The sequence below is a fragment of the Tinamus guttatus genome, unplaced genomic scaffold (assembly GCF_059628265.1).
Source record: "Tinamus guttatus ecotype Peru unplaced genomic scaffold, ASM5962826v1 Tinamus_guttatus_pri_ptg000134l, whole genome shotgun sequence".
In the NCBI taxonomy this organism is placed as follows: Eukaryota; Metazoa; Chordata; class Aves; order Tinamiformes; family Tinamidae; genus Tinamus; species Tinamus guttatus.
The window spans coordinates 1911588-1927082 of NW_028288668.1; the positions used below are offsets into that span (position 1 = coordinate 1911588).

The 15495-nt window shown below is 39.7% G+C and overlaps 1 protein-coding gene across 1 annotated transcript; it reads left to right on the forward strand.

The window, feature by feature from the left end:
• The first annotated feature begins 401 nt into the window (after positions 1 to 401).
• On the forward strand, positions 402 to 9097 carry AKAP17A (A-kinase anchoring protein 17A). Its single transcript, XM_010217692.2, has 4 exons — positions 402 to 1430; positions 3082 to 3230; positions 5548 to 5788; positions 7251 to 9097. Exons 1-4 carry the CDS (start codon positions 588 to 590, stop codon positions 8145 to 8147), a joined length of 2130 nt encoding a protein of 709 aa, XP_010215994.2. The 5' UTR covers positions 402 to 587; the 3' UTR covers positions 8148 to 9097.
• The last annotated feature ends 6398 nt before the right edge of the window (positions 9098 to 15495 follow it).

The window sequence follows — 15495 nt, forward strand, 5'->3', positions numbered from 1 at the left end:
ACCGCTAGGGAGGCTCTGCGGGGCTCCGCGGCCTCCGCAAGCCCCGGAAAGCGGCGAGGGAGGCGGCCCCTGCGCGGCCGGTCGGTTGCGCAGCCGGGTTGCTCAGTGGCTCCCGACGACGCTCAGCGAGGCCTGGAGGGCCCCGAGCCTCGCGGCGCAGCGGGGCCTGTCAAATAATCTGGAATAAGGAGGAATAGGCAGGAATAAGCGGTGCCTTCTCTCCCTGCAGGTGCCTGACGAGTCCCTGTACTGTGCGGAGCACCGAGAGCCCGCGGGTCTGGGCGGGCTGCAAGGCCGTGTGACATCGACCCTGCCGCGTCTGCCTCCTGCAAAGAGGGAGCTGCTTCTGAGCCGGCGCCTGCCAGCCCCATGCGTTCCTAGACTCATCAGCTTCTGGGGTCTTTTATTGCTTTGTTTTTCCTGAGGCCCTAGTGAGATTTAATTATTCATTGGCTCAGATGGTTTTAAAGTAACATAAGATGTTCCTGCTCCCCAGTTTTAACTCGCTGATTGACTTTTATTTCAGGAGGCATTGCTTTTACTTGGTAATGGTTAAGTGTCCAGGGAATTTAGTTCTTTATGGATGAATGCTGTTTTATTTGTCACTTTACGGCTTGCAACTTAAATTTTGCATTTTTATTCTTTTGACCCTATGCTTTTTCTCTGTTATGGCTGCTGCAACGATAGTTCATGATACGTCAGAAGCTGTTGAGCTGTGTGCTCCGTGTGGGTTGTACCTCAAGCCCATTACAAAAATGACCATCAGCGTGGCACTTCCTCAGCTGAAACAACCAGGAAAATCCATTTCGAACTGGGAAGTGATGGAAAGGCTGAAAGGGATGGTGCAAACGCACCAGTTTTCCACTCTGCGGATTTCTAAAAGCACGATGGATTTCATCCGCTTTGAAGGGGAGGTAGAAAACAAAAGTTTGGTGAAGTCTTTTCTGGCCTGCCTTGATGGCAAAACAATAAAACTGAGTGGTTTCTCTGATATTTTAAAAGTGCGTGCCGCAGAGTATAAGATTGACTTTCCTACCAGACATGACTGGGACTCGTTCTTTCGTGATGCAAAAGATATGAATGAGACTTTGCCAGGGGAAAGACCAGATACTATTCACTTGGAGGGCTTACCTTGCAAGTGGTTTGCAGCAAAGGATTCTGGCTCAGAAAAGCCCAACGAAGAAATTCTTATAAAAGTCTTCAGCAAATTCGGAGAGATACGTAATGTGGACATACCTATGCTGGACCCTTATAGAGAAGAAATGACTGGCAGAAATTTCCACACGTTCAGTTTTGGAGGCCACTTAAACTTTGAGGCTTACGTTCAGTACCGGGAATACGCGGGTTTCATTAAGGCCATGAACGCCCTGCGAGGGATGAAGCTGATGTACAAAGGCGACGATGGCAAAGCAGTAGCTTGCAATATAAAGGTGAGAACTGCAGGCTCTTACGTGGTAACCCATGTTAAAGAACAAGTACAGCTCAGGTCCCGTGAAACAGCCATAATAAAATGCTAAAAGGAGATAGAAGAAAGAAAAATATGTTCTGTTAGACATAAAATGAGTGGGTTGGGATTTTTTTTTGTTGTCGTTCTTATGGGAGAGTTTTGCTCAGTGAGGGGACCAAATATATGAATGTGACTTATTAAACTACATGATTAGTGTTTTTTGAAAACGAATACGTACCTGTCAGTATTGTCATTTTACTAAAAAGCTTTAATTCTGAACAAGTTCAGGCTTGTTTTGCTAAAAGGCTGACTGGCTTGAGTTTTTCTCTTGTGCACACCACAAGTGGAAGCTCTGGGGGAGAAAATCACAGCCTTCTGCGTTGGAATTGGGGTCTACCAGACACATGTCAACATCCTCACATTTAATAGCCTGTGGTGTCTTAAGACCTCTGGGAGACACCATTAATCATGATCGCTCTGCTTCTTGTGAAGAAAAGAAAAAAAAAATCACGTGTTGAAGTGTAGCAGTTTCCTGTGAGTCCAGTATGTTGAATTCATAATACTTATATACATAGGTCTCCAGATCTTCTCTTTTTTTATGTAATCCCATTGTCTTAGAAAGCAGAACTATGACAGGAGAGGACAACACGGTCTCTTCTGATGTAATGTCTATGAAAGTATGGCCTAAAGAAGACTTGCTCTCACATGCTTGGAGATTGTCCACCCAGTTACGTATCAGTTGAGTGAAATGTTTGCTTACTTGTTTCAGGGGGCTTAGTAGTCATTCATCAAATCAGAAATCAGGAAATGTTTTTCAGGAAAAAGCTTGACTTTTTTTTTTTTTTTTTTGTAATATGTTGACATGTAAATACTTTTTATATTAAGTTTTACATTATTATAGCATTATATAAAATTATAAATTTAGTATTATTAAGTGTAAGAAGATAGTATAATCTTTTATCTTGATACAAAGCTTGTCACTTGGAGCATAGAAAATCTTTAGACCTCAACTTTCTTACTTTCAAGAGGATGTGACTGTCATTTGCATGCACTGGATCAGGGTTTCCCAGTTGAGTTTGCCTGTGCAGGAGGAGGAATGTCTTCATGGCAGCTGCCTTGGGAATTGATATGAGGGAGAGGGAAATGTTCGTGACAACACTGTCCGGACAGATTTCCTTCATACAAGGATACAGCGCTGTGTGACCCTTCCAACTCTGCTCTCTCTGTTGGTCCTTTTGCCTGTTAGTGGAACACCCTTTAAGGTACAGTCTGAGCTAATTAAACTGTGGAGGATGTACTCCCAGTGCTGCAGCCTGTAGTTCATATCTTCTACTGATTTGGGTCCTGTGGGCCTATGGATCCCTGCCTGCCTGCACGTAGGTGGTATCTATATCTAGTATGGGGAACCAGGACACAGGGAGTGAGCTGGGTGCTGTGGTCCAGTGTGTGGCCAAACTGGGCCAAGGAGCACCCTTAGGTTCTGGAAGGCCCAGCTTCTATTTCTGATGGTACAGTGTCCTGTCCTGTGGCTTGGATACCTTTCTACTAGATAAAGATATGGTCATTGTAATGCTTTTATTTTTGTTTTTTTGTTTTTGTCAACTAAACATGGGTTTGAATTTTGCTCTATAAAGGTTTCTTTTGATTCAACAAAACACCTGAGTGACGCATCAATCAAGAAGCGCCAGCTTGAAAGGCAAAAGCTTCAAGAGCTTGAAAAACAGAGAGAAGAGCAAAAACGTAGAGAGAAAGAAGCTGAGGAAAAACAGAAGGAAGAAGAAAGGTAATTGTTGCTTACTACTATTTGAAGGTTTTTTTTGTAATAAAGCATGCTTTCTTAATGATGCCGTGAATACATAAGGATGGACGTCGTAGTATGAAACTTTTCTTTTCAAAGGAAGTTGTCATCTTTAAAGTTTTCTGAAAGCCCATGTTACAAAACTAATTATAGGAAGCAAATAAAGATGACAGTATTAATTTGAGTTAATAGATAGTAGTAGTCTAGTGTTAGGTGAAATGAAAATATTGCAGATCTGGAACCAGTGAGATAAGCAAGTGTTCACAATTAACTTTTCACAATTTTCTTTAATAAGTGAAAATCACAGTCATCTTTGAGGATAGATCCTTTTATCTTGCTTGTCCTAGTAGAAAATATATTTAATTTAAGAAAGTATAATTTCAGTATAGTAAAGAGAAAGTCCAAGTCATCTGTTCTCTGATTCAGAAATACCTTTTAATGAAACTTAATATCAAAAGTCAGGCTTTTAATTCTCAAAAATTTCTTGTTATCTCTTGCACATATTTTCTTACAACTACACTTGTATCTAATAGCTGTGGACTTGTTTTCTGTGTTTTCTAGTAGTTACATGCAAAGTGACTCATTGTCCTAGTGGCCTTTTGAGTGTTAGAGTAAAACGAGTAATTTTGGAAAATATATTTACGAACAGTTTTAAAACTCATTTAGTTTGTCTTATTAAAGGTACTGGCTAATATCTGCATTTTTATATCGCCATTTATGCAGGAAGCAGTTTGAAGAAAAAGGAGGGGAGGGGTGGGGAGAAGACAATTGTTCATTTCCTCAGAAAAATCAGAATGTCACTTTTTCACTATATCCAAGAGAGAAGCTCATAAGTCATAATCTACATTCTTGCCATGTGACAAATAGATCATGAGATTGCTGCTTGCTTCTGGGTCGCATTAAAAAATCAAAGGTTTATGGGGATTTTTATTGACTAGTGACTGTGGTACTTTGCTAATTCATGTGCAAATATGGCTTAGCTACTGACAAGTTACAGAAAACAAACTTAACTGTCCTGGTGATGCAAGTCTTACAAGCATATTACTTCTGCAAAATAGGATATGTTTATAATAGATTAATTCAATTTTCTTTTTTTGAAGTGAGTTCAGTAACGCTAGCAGCTCTTAAGGCTGAAATCTTTTATACGTCGGAAAGTTCTGTGCGGGTAGCAGCAGCACAAACTTCCATGCGTTGTCCCATTAACTGTTCCTGCCTCACCTGGAGGGGCTAAGTGTGTGGATGAGAGGAGTCCAGTTCCAGCCTTGGATGGTGCTGGATTTCTGAGGCTGCAAGACTATACACTGCAGTGGTTGAAAGCTTCACTGCTTGGAAGCTGCTGTATCCCTAAGCTCAGTTCTGCAACAGTTGCTGAAGTGAGGCATTTAACTGAGTGAGAACAGTGCGATCCTTTTGATGAAAATACTTCAGGGTTTACCAGACTTAGACATAAGCAAATTGTAAACAAGAGTTTTTTAAAAAACTTTTTATGTGTGTGTAGATGAAATTCCAAGAGCTGGAAGATTATGTAATAGATAGTTCTGAAGAAAATATGCATTGTAAATGGAAAGTAGAAAATGATGCACTAGTTCCACTAGTAAGTAACTTACTAGACTGGTCTTTTTATAAAGCCTATTTGCTGGCGACATTGATGTTTTTCTAGGAGAGCAATGGCATATAAGCACTTGTTACTTTAAGAAAGTATATGTGAATGTGCAGATGTTGTAAGACAGATGCTCAGAACCTAAATTTGAACGGAGCAAATTGTACAGATCAGGGCAACCGGACCCCATACAGCCTCTGAAACAAATTCTCGTTGCTTAGGTTTAAATATTAAACATTTTTAGAAAATGTGATGTTAACCTTCGTATTGAAGCAAAATTATTTTCTCAATAATATTATTTAGATTATCACTGGACTTATGTTCAGTTAGAAAGCTTCAACTACATTATTATTAGGACTGAATATTATTAGGACTTGTATCATTCTACCCTTGATCTTAAAAAACCTGCTCTTCTGCTTAAGCTCTCCATTTGTCTTGCTGACTGAAATAAACAGCACCCCACCTGTTAGTTAACTTTGTTTTTAATTATCCCCTTGATGATTGATTCCCAATTCGTCACTGTGGTCTAATTGGCTGGAGACAAAAAAGGGTGTTGTGTTGGTTTTTTTTTTTTTTTTTTTAGCCATGTTTCATGTTTGGGTTATAACTTCTTTTTAAGTGTTGTCAGGCTGACAATATTTATTTCAACATCATGTGTAGCTGTTAAAAAGTAAAAATATGAATCTCTTCCTTTTTTTTTAGGAAGCAAAGAGAGCTTGAAGAGTATGAGAAAGAGAAAAAAAGAGAAGAAAAGTTGCGCAAGAGAGAGCAGAAACAGAAAGATCGTGAAGTTAGAAGAAACAAAAAACAACTTGAAAAAATACAAGCTGAAGAGCAGAAAAAACTGCAGGAGAAGATCAAGCTAGAAGAAAGGAAGCTCCTCTTAGCTCAGAGAAATCTGCAGTCCATTAGACTAATTGCAGAACTGCTAAGCAGGGCAAAGGTAACTTCAATATCTATTTCAGAAGCTAATGAAGAACCCCCCAGAACAAAGCCTTTACTGACTTGGGGGAGGAGCAGGGAGAGTGCTATTTATTAGAGAGCAGATTTAGTACCTTCCAGTTGCTATTCCTTAGACCACAAATTCAAAACTCTACAATGAAACAGTATTTCTCCATTTGTAAAAGATGCACAAGTACAGCAAGTGAAGAGCGAGTTTGAACCTATTGTCCTGAATAATATTTTTCAGCATGTAACCTAATTATCAGGCTTGTTCTTAAGACCAGAATAAGAATGTATAAACATAGTAAAGTGAACTAAGCACAGAGGGTAAGATATGAAACTTGCAATATACGTTTTGATATTGTTTTCCTTGTGGCCTTCAGCAGTTCCATTAACTACTCTTTCCAAGTAGAATGAAGTTTCATTAGTTGATGCTTCAAAATATGCAAAACATGCTTTTCTCTGCAAAAAATACTTCCAGCTAATGCTTTGAATGTTACAATCCTTTTTCTCTACTGGAACTACTGTTAGTTTTCACTAGAACAGAATAATTTGATTATGACTTCCAAGTCATATTGAGGTAGTGTAATGCGTGTCAGGTATTTTTGGTAGTAATGTGAAAGGTGGTAGCAAAAGATAGCTATATTGCTTGCTCTCACAGACTTCTGAATTACCCTTCAAAGCCTCAGCTTTAATTTTTATTGAGAATCAATCCTGCATGCCAGTGTATCTCAGAAATAGTTTCAAATTCAAGCTCATGGTGCTGTATGCTTGGTTATATGCAGGGAGAGGGCAGAAATACTCTGCAGCTGTTGTAACTTTCCAGCTGCAAAAGAAAACTGTTTGATAAAGCAGTCGTGTCTTTTATCAACACATTAATATTAATATTGCACTGAGCCAGTTTTACAGGGGCAGATTAATTTTTTTTTTTTTTTTTAGTATCGTGACTTTCTAAAGTGGTTAACAAAATGAGAACCAATTTCTGTACGATATGTATGTGTTGAATTTTTACTTTCTAAGATCACACTGTAAAGTAGTCTGTGAATCCCAGATTGCTGAGCTTTAAGAGAATATAATGGTCAAAATTTGACTAAAAAAAATCTTAAATTTAAAAGTGTTGACCCGGAGAAATGTGTTTCAGTACTTCACTGACATGTTTTCCAGCTTATCTGTTATACTTGTCAGATAAAACTTACGGCTCCTAATCTTTGTATTGTGAAACCGTGAGAGAATTTAACACTTAAAAGACATTGTGAATTAATGTTTCATCTTACAGCTTTTTTATGTTAGAGTGTTCTTTTTTTTTTTTTTCTTGGAGAGGAAGGAGATTATTTTATTTCGAGTCTTAGGTGTTTTATGTAGGATTTTCTTTTCTTGACAGATTACTGCTGGTGCAACTGTGGAAGAAACAGTAGGTTTACAAAGGCTTATTTACTCTGACTTTCCTTTTGATTGTCTTTCAGACAGTAAAGCTCTTGGAGCAGGAACAAAATGAAGAAAAGATCCGTCTTCAGGAGTTGGAGGAGAGACGAAAACTACAGGAGGCTGAGCTTAGACGTGTGGAAGAGGAAAAAGAGAGAGCACTGGGACTGCAGAGAAAAGAAAAGGAACTGAGAGAGAAACTGCTAAACAATCTTCTGAGCAAGAAAATGGATGCAGCTCTTCAAAACAAAGAGGAAACGGAAGCATCTCAGTCTGGTATGCTAAAAACTGCTGGTGCTGTTCCCCACACTGTGTCGTCCAGCTGCATCACTTCTACCTCGGGACAAACTGTTGAAGGGAAGCCAGCTCCAGGCTGTCAGAGAAAAGCAGCATCCCCTGAGGGTGTAAATACTCAATGCAAGTACTTGAATGGCGATGTTGATGACAGAGGTCATGTCAAAGAAGGCCAGAAACTTCACACCACAGAGTCTGAGAGGTGTTCGGAGAAACGAAGTTCAGGAGTGCTCTCGTGTGTTCCTGCCAATAACCGGCAGCAGAAGAGCGTCTCTGGCTACAACCAGAATCCCTGCAGGAAGGACTCGCGCTGTGAGCAGGGCAAACGGAGCACAGAGTCACGGAGGAGAAAGAGCCGTTCGTGTAGCAGCGTGAACACTGATGACAGTAAGGGTAGAAGAGAGAGGAGCAGGCACAGAAGAGACGCAAGTTATCAGGATGAAAAGCGCAGGAAAGAAAGGAGGTGTTATAGACACTCTAGCAGAAGTTACAGCCCTCGCCGAAGCTATAGCCCTCGCCGCCGAAGCGTAAGCCCGAGGCGTTCCCGTTACAGGAGATCTCGCAGCAGGGAGCGCAGAAGGGACAGGAGGGAGAGGAGTCGCAGTCGCCGAAGCGTGAGCAAGAAACGCAGATATCGGAGTTGATCGCTGGGTGAGCAAAGGAGGCCCTGGAGCGGGTAGTAAAGGCCTCAGCTGCTTGGAAAGGCTGTGGTTGGACTTAAGGGCCAGAAAGATGTAAACCAGACCTCATTGGTGTGACTACTATAGAAAACATTTGTTTCAACCAGCGTCTAACCTGCATCTAGTTCCTGACACCAAGAAAATAGATGCCTGATTCTGTTGAAGATTCGTTGTGCTTTCTTGTCTCTTTCTTTTTTTTTTTTTTCCCATAATGTAGGTATAGCTATCTGTACTTGATTGAGTTCCTGTAGAGCTAAAAGCTGACCTGTTTTCTTCATTTTCAATTTTAAAAATCTTTTTCTTTAGTTCATTTAGCTTTTCATCTCTTCATCACCTAATTGGAATCAGGAGGTACATGGTGGCAGTTTTGGAACTCCAAGCATGACAAGCTATTACATACACACAGGTTTAACATAAAATGCTTTCTGGTGCACTCAAGGAAATCACATGCAACAAAGTAGAGGTTTTGCTGATTGAGCTCGTGAGCTGTACTTTTGTGTAGTTCTTAAAATTGACTATAAAGATGCAGAGGATATCTTTTAAACTGATACGATTCTTTCATTTATCTGTATGATGCCAAACTTTGTGGCCCAGATTATTCTGGAATGTAATGCCATTTATATAATAATTATTTCCATGCAAGAAAGCCACGTGATGTATGAAAGTAGTGGTAAAATGGTTGAAAAGTTATTCTGTTATTTTCTTGACATATTTGGCTTTCTAATTACTTCAGATGGCAGAGAGTCACAGGTACATACAAAGCTAGCAATTACCTTTTGAAAGGGGCCTTCTTGCTAAATTATTTTTACTTGGGGTATTGGAAAGTAAGGCTGCAGTATGTCTTGTTAAATCCATTTAAAAATACTTTTGCTTCTAAAATGCAGCTCAGGAATATTAAAATCTATAACATTATAGCGAAAGAGTTTATTTTGCCTTTTTATGGTAAAATTAAAAAAAAAAAACTGTTTCCAATGAATTGAAATGTCTGTTTTCATATATATTAAAATCTGTGGAAGTATCGTATGAAAATCTGCTTGGTGTTTCTTGAAAAAATCACTTCAGCATGTTTAAAGAATCGGTCTCTACCACTCTTATTAGTCCTGTGATGGACATCTATGTCAAACACTGATTTGGCAGGTTGTGTGTTTTTTGCTTACAGGCTTCAAATGCCGTTTTCCTCACACTGATGCAAAAAATCAGGATGCATCCCCTTCCTGTAGTGCCTAAGCAGCACATCTTGCTCAGCTTTGTTCCCAGCTGGCTGAGTTTGGCTGTGGTGGTCTTGCTGAATCCTATACAGGTTTATTTCTTAATAGATTATATTGCCGAAGTCTTTGTAGTCTTGAGCTGCAGAAAGAAAGGTAGATATTGTATTCTCATTCTTTAAAGCCCACCATTTTTATGACTTTTCAAGCTTTCTTAGATGTCTGTATTTGGTATCTAACTGCACTGGTATCTTGGAGGCTGAGACCTGGATTGATTTATCTAATCATTTCTACATCCTTAGCTGCTCGAGTTTCCTTTTATGGAGGGCTCATGTTTCTACAATCTTTGTTAAAATATTAAAATGCTATCTGCCTGATCCTAAGTTCATCTTTGGTAATAATTAAGCTAAAATCCAATCTACTGTTTGTTGTGAGTTCTTGATAAGGCTGCTGGAGCACCTGTTTGTGATGCTGCTTAGTTCTGCTTTTAAATCCTGCCACGCTGTCCGGTTACCTTCTCGTCCAAATACCAGGTATGAAAAAGGTGCCTCATTCCCCCTGCAGCCCTGCTGGGGACTAGCATGACTGTCAAAGCAATGTCTCTGAGCTCAGAATTAGGAGCCTTACTTGTTTAGTATTTCAGATTATTCCCCTGGGTGGGAAAATTGACTTGATGGTGTTCTTGAGGCAAAATAAACTTGATGAAAGCAACAAGGGAGACTCTACTCTATGATGTTTGGAATGCAGACATGAATGTCTGCATTGTGTCACTGCCCAGATGTGGGAGCCACTAAGGTGGTGGCAGTGGCCAGAAAGTACTCACAAGTCTTTCTGGAAAAATCCAACAGTTTCCTTAGTATATGTTGGGGGGATGGCAGGGCTTGGTGCATTTTTTTTTCTCCACTTCCGTATAGGTCTGTTAAGTTACTTTGACTTCATAGAAAAACATAGATATTTAATTTCTGTTCCTAGACATCTTAGTCACTTTAAAATAATGTCCTTTTTGAAAAGGACTTCAAACTCCAATCAGCAAACATTGGTCTAATTAATGAGCCAGTTCAGGTAATTCACACAACTGAGTATTTTATTTGGTAAATTTTTAGCACTTAGAGTGTAGCAGTCACAGGTTCTGCTATGAATTAATGACGTTAAAGTGTAAGGTTTTGCAACTAATAAGTATTAGCTGCTAAACCTTACACTCTTCAACTTCCTTAATTAATACCAAAGACCTTCCTTAATACCAAAGACAAAGCAAAAGAGCAAATAATTTTAAAACATTGAGCTCATGTTGACGTGGTTGGGTATTAGACAGCCTTCCTGGCACCTGTGGCTACTTTGGTAACTTTGCTTTAAGCCTGTTAGCCACTAGAAATTGAACTATTAAAGAGTGTCTGCAAAGATATCTAGGTAATTTATGTGGGTTATTTGGTTATTTAATCCTCATAGACCATTTTTATTCTCAGTTAATGTCTTGGTCTGTGTATAAAGTATAAGTATGTGGCTGCATATACTTTTTTTTTCATTGCATCAAATTGACATATCTTATGCCATTTGTCTTTCAATATTCAGGTATCTTTTCCTGAGGAGTAACTAGGAGCACGTATTTATTCACAGTTTGTATCAGAAAATCAAGGGTCTGGGTGAGCAGGACTGTAAATACTTGCTTCCTCACCCTCTGTTAGTTGAAAAGTTGGAGTCTGCTTTCACTGCTTTCATCTTGACTGAAGACATGGGAAGCCACAGGAGTGCTGGATAGAAATGGGGGAAGAGCTCCCTGAAGATGCTTAATGCTTTTGGTGGAATTACTTATACTGAGGATTTCCTGCAAGTCACATAAGTGAATTCATTTTTTCTTCTCACTTTCAAAATCTGTACCTCTTCACCTACCACAGGCTCCCAGGGTTGCCAGCTCCTTACTCTGTGTTCAGGCAGATGTACCTGCCATTTCATTCTCTTACCTTATTTGAAGGCCAACTTTTGATGCTGGTAAAGTTCAGGGCCGTTCTTTGGTAGGGTCCTTTTCTCTGAGAAGCAATGGAGAAGCATGCTGAAGAGTATAAGCCAACAGCCAACACAAGTAGTGTAGTTACTGAAGTCATGACTGTATCCATTTTTTTTTCTAATTTATCGTTACTTTTGTAGAGTAGGTTACTTAATGACCTAGGACAGGGGTATATGTAGAATTCAGGTGTGCTAATATAACACTAGATATGTTATCTGGTAGTTCCATCTTGAAAATTGTTTGAAAGTAATTTGTTTGAGATGTAAATTTTGTTAAGTAGCTGTAAAGCTACTCCCAAACTTACCAACACAGGATTGTCCCAGGGAACCAAACGGTGCAAAACCAACTTGATAGGTCTTCACTGGCCATGCTCTCTGGATATCAGACTGGTGGTGACTTTATGGCAGTACTTGAGTAAGTACTTGAGCAGGACTGTGTAAGAAACTATTGCAGCTTCTCATGTTTGATAGCATAGGCAGAGTTGTTATGTTCTGTGCAAGGGAGCAGTTAAGCAACCTAGTCTGGCAGGTGCCTTACGTGCTAACTGATTTAGCAGAATTTACTAATGGTGTCTTGCATTGCTATACACCTATGCATCATTTCATTGTAATTTTGTTCTGGTATCCCACTTTTAAGGACTGGTTATAATTTGGATGCAACACCCATTTCCTTCAGCTTATACTACATTCTGTTGATCCTACGGATGTGTTATTTGCAGAGTATTTTGCACAACAGATTTGCAGAGATGTTCTGTAGAGAGTATGTAAAGGAGCAATGGAACAAGCTGCACTTAATCCTTACTTCAGAACTGCATATGCAGAAATGACCTCTCTCATATTCCTACATGAGTAAGTATCATTTTATTGTTTTCTTAAAGTAACTATCTTGCTGTTTTTTGTACTTGGTGTGGTACTGTGTTCTCAAGGCTTGTTCAAATTATATGCGCAGTTTTTTGTTAATCCTGATACAGAAAATGCACTCAGTCTTGTTCTCCCTCACATGCCTTATCCCCAAAATGCATATCCTGCTGCTTCACAACAAATTCATAGATTATCTCATACAAATGCTTTGCTATGGAGGTAGATTAAAGAATTTCTGCAGGCCCTAGATGGCCTGGTTATATTCATTTTGAATTGATATCAAAACTAGTCTCTCTGAGCTGCAGCGGCTGCAACGTGACCTCTGGACAAACCTGGTCTGGGCACGATGCTCAGGAGTGCTATCTTTGAAGCTCACTTGTTTGTAGGGCAATATGTAGGGATAACCTTCTTGGGGTGCTACAGTCGCTTCTCCCTAGCCCACTGCATCTCCCAACTGAGTGCCTGACAGAGTCGGTCACCTGGGTCTTCCCTGCAGTTCCGAGTAGAGTTCTCACATGTGTGTAAGTGCTCCAAGGAATTGCCTAGTGCCAGGAAGTGCTCAAGGCTTTCTGCTTTAACTGCTGAAGAGAAGGGCTGGCAAAGTCTCCTCCTGTCACTGCACCAGATGTGGCTCGCAAGCAGCACAGGACTGTAGCAAACCCCCGAGAGGGGCTACCAAGGCAAAAAGGGCTGCAGGGACATCACTCTTGAGACATTCAGTTCTTATTAAAGGGAGAACTGAAGCCAAGGAAGGATTTTTTCAGAGATTGAGGTGCGAATATGGGACTTTCCGCCTGCTCCAAATGGCTGCCAGTAGTATGTGCCATGTAAGTGCCAAAACTAAAATCAGTCTCAAAATCTAAGAGACACTATACTCATATTCCTAGGGAAAACATCTATTGTGAAACATGATAAAGACTGTAAAGAAGAAAATGAAACATTTGTACAAACTGGACACCCTATGCCAAAGAAAAATATGATACTGAGTAATTGGACTTGTTAGGATCCTTTTTTAAAAAAGGCCCAGACTGAATTATCTTTATGATTTTTTTTGACTAACTTGCAGCTAATTTACCCTGAGCATATTTAGAGGCTTTGTAATTATAGTGGGCATAACCATTTCCATACTGACCTTATTGAAACTCATTATCCTAGTTACTTCCCTGAGATTTGTCCTCATTGTTCATAGGGAAAATTACATATATAAAAATGTGGTGTTATTTGTCATTTCTCACCAGCAGGCACATTAATTCCACTTTGAATCTTTGTTTCTACATATTTTTTGCCTTTGTAATATGCAAAAATGATGGAATTATTTCTTGTGTAATATTTGTTTGTAGTCACTGAAGCACTTGAGTCACTGAAGGAAAGATGGGTTCAATCATCAAAACAGAACCTTGGAGCTATAATAAAGTGCTTTAGATTGTGCGTGATTTAAATACTATGACAGAAAATCTTGATGGAGTTTTCAGAGAAATAAATTGATTGCAATTTCATCTTCACCAATGCATTTGTAGATTAAAAGAAGCTTAGACTTTAAGCCCCGGCAACAGTTTATTTGGGAACGGCAACACAGTATGTGTGGCTTCTCATCAGCCTGGTGTGGTTTATCTGCAACCTTCCTCCTCTGCATCTCACTACTGGTAGTAATCCCATTAGCTGATTACATCTGATGTCCTCCACAGACAGATTTAGTCATAATGAAAAAGTACTTCAAGCGGGTTTAATCAACTGTGTGGTCATTTTATAACCAGAGCCTCCCTTATCCTATACCTTATTCTTAAGCAAAGTGAATTTGTGCCCTGCAGGGACACCCCAGTCTATTAATTGTGTACTTAACTACCCGGTTATTTAGACAAAGCTATAGGAATTAAGGGTTGAGCATTTTCATACTTAGATTATTCTCTAATGCAGCTGTACTAAATGTCACTGTAATATCTGATTATGCCTCTGTGGCTGAACTATTTGAAGAAAGCAGTCTAAAAGCTGGCGAGCAGCAGCTAGCTCTTCATGGAGTTGTTTGCTTCGGTTCAAGCGAAGACAAATCTGTACTTTAGTTCTGAGAGCATTTGCTTCTGGTTCAGCTGATGGCCTTTATTGTGCAAAATTCCAGCAATTTGCTGTGATGTTTCTCAGTAACAGGCAGAGTTGCAGAACTGGCCTTTTTTTCATCTTTCTGAGATTTTGGCCAATGATTTTTAATTTAAGAACAATTTATTCTTAAGGACACACGGGTGTAGGTAGGGAGGAGATCCCTTATAAACGCAGGTATGCACTTGAACCACAAGTCTAGGTTTTACCTTCAGGGAAACCTTGTCTCATTAAGTGCAATGTGAGCAATGAGTGAAGCACAGATTTCACAATCACTCTTAGAGAGAATTGTGATCTCCAGGACCCACGGTACAAAATAGATGGAATATTAGCATCTAAACTGCACAGAACTGTGAAGTATGTTCCATTAGTTAACCTGCAATTATATTACTACTGCCTATATTATTCTAAATGTTTTTACAGTTTGGGGTTTGCTGTAATGTTTTAATGTTCAGACTTAGTACTTTGGTAACACGGGAAACCACATGAATAATGAATAGTATGGCAGAGAGGTCTAGTGAAAGTAATTTAAGGTACTAAGTTTCTGACAAAATACTTGTTAGGCATGTTCTCCATGAAGAGTAAGCCATTCTCGGATTAACTTGAATCCCCATCTAGAACTTGTCAGTCATTTCATTCTTTCCCCACAAGCACTTTCTCCATGCTCCTCGTTAGTTTTGGAAGGAAGGGGAACAAGCCTCTGCCTTGTAAAATGTAGAACACTATCTTTACACACTGCTTTGCCAAAAAAAAAAAAAAAAAAAAAAAAGGGAAATCACAAGTATGACATCCCTGGCTGCCACCACTGCCAGCCATCTTATAAGCATTGCCTTTTAAGACTCTATGTGGGGAAACACCTGGAAAATATGGAAAGGGAGGAAAGGCAGATTTAATTCCTAGTAGACACTACCTGATTGAAAGTTGTCAGAACAAATTCAGTTGCTGCAGGAGTACAGCACTGTGAATGGATTCTCTTAGCTTCTCCGGGGAATGGCTGCTGTGCCAGGGTCACCTACAGCTGTTCATGTCACAGCAAGTTTCAGTTTGGCCCTGATTATGGTGGCATAGGGTCATCTTTTCCATCTCCTTGTCTGGACTGTCAGCTCAGGGCTTCGTTTGGCCATGAGTCCTACTAACTCTGTAGTAGTTCAGTC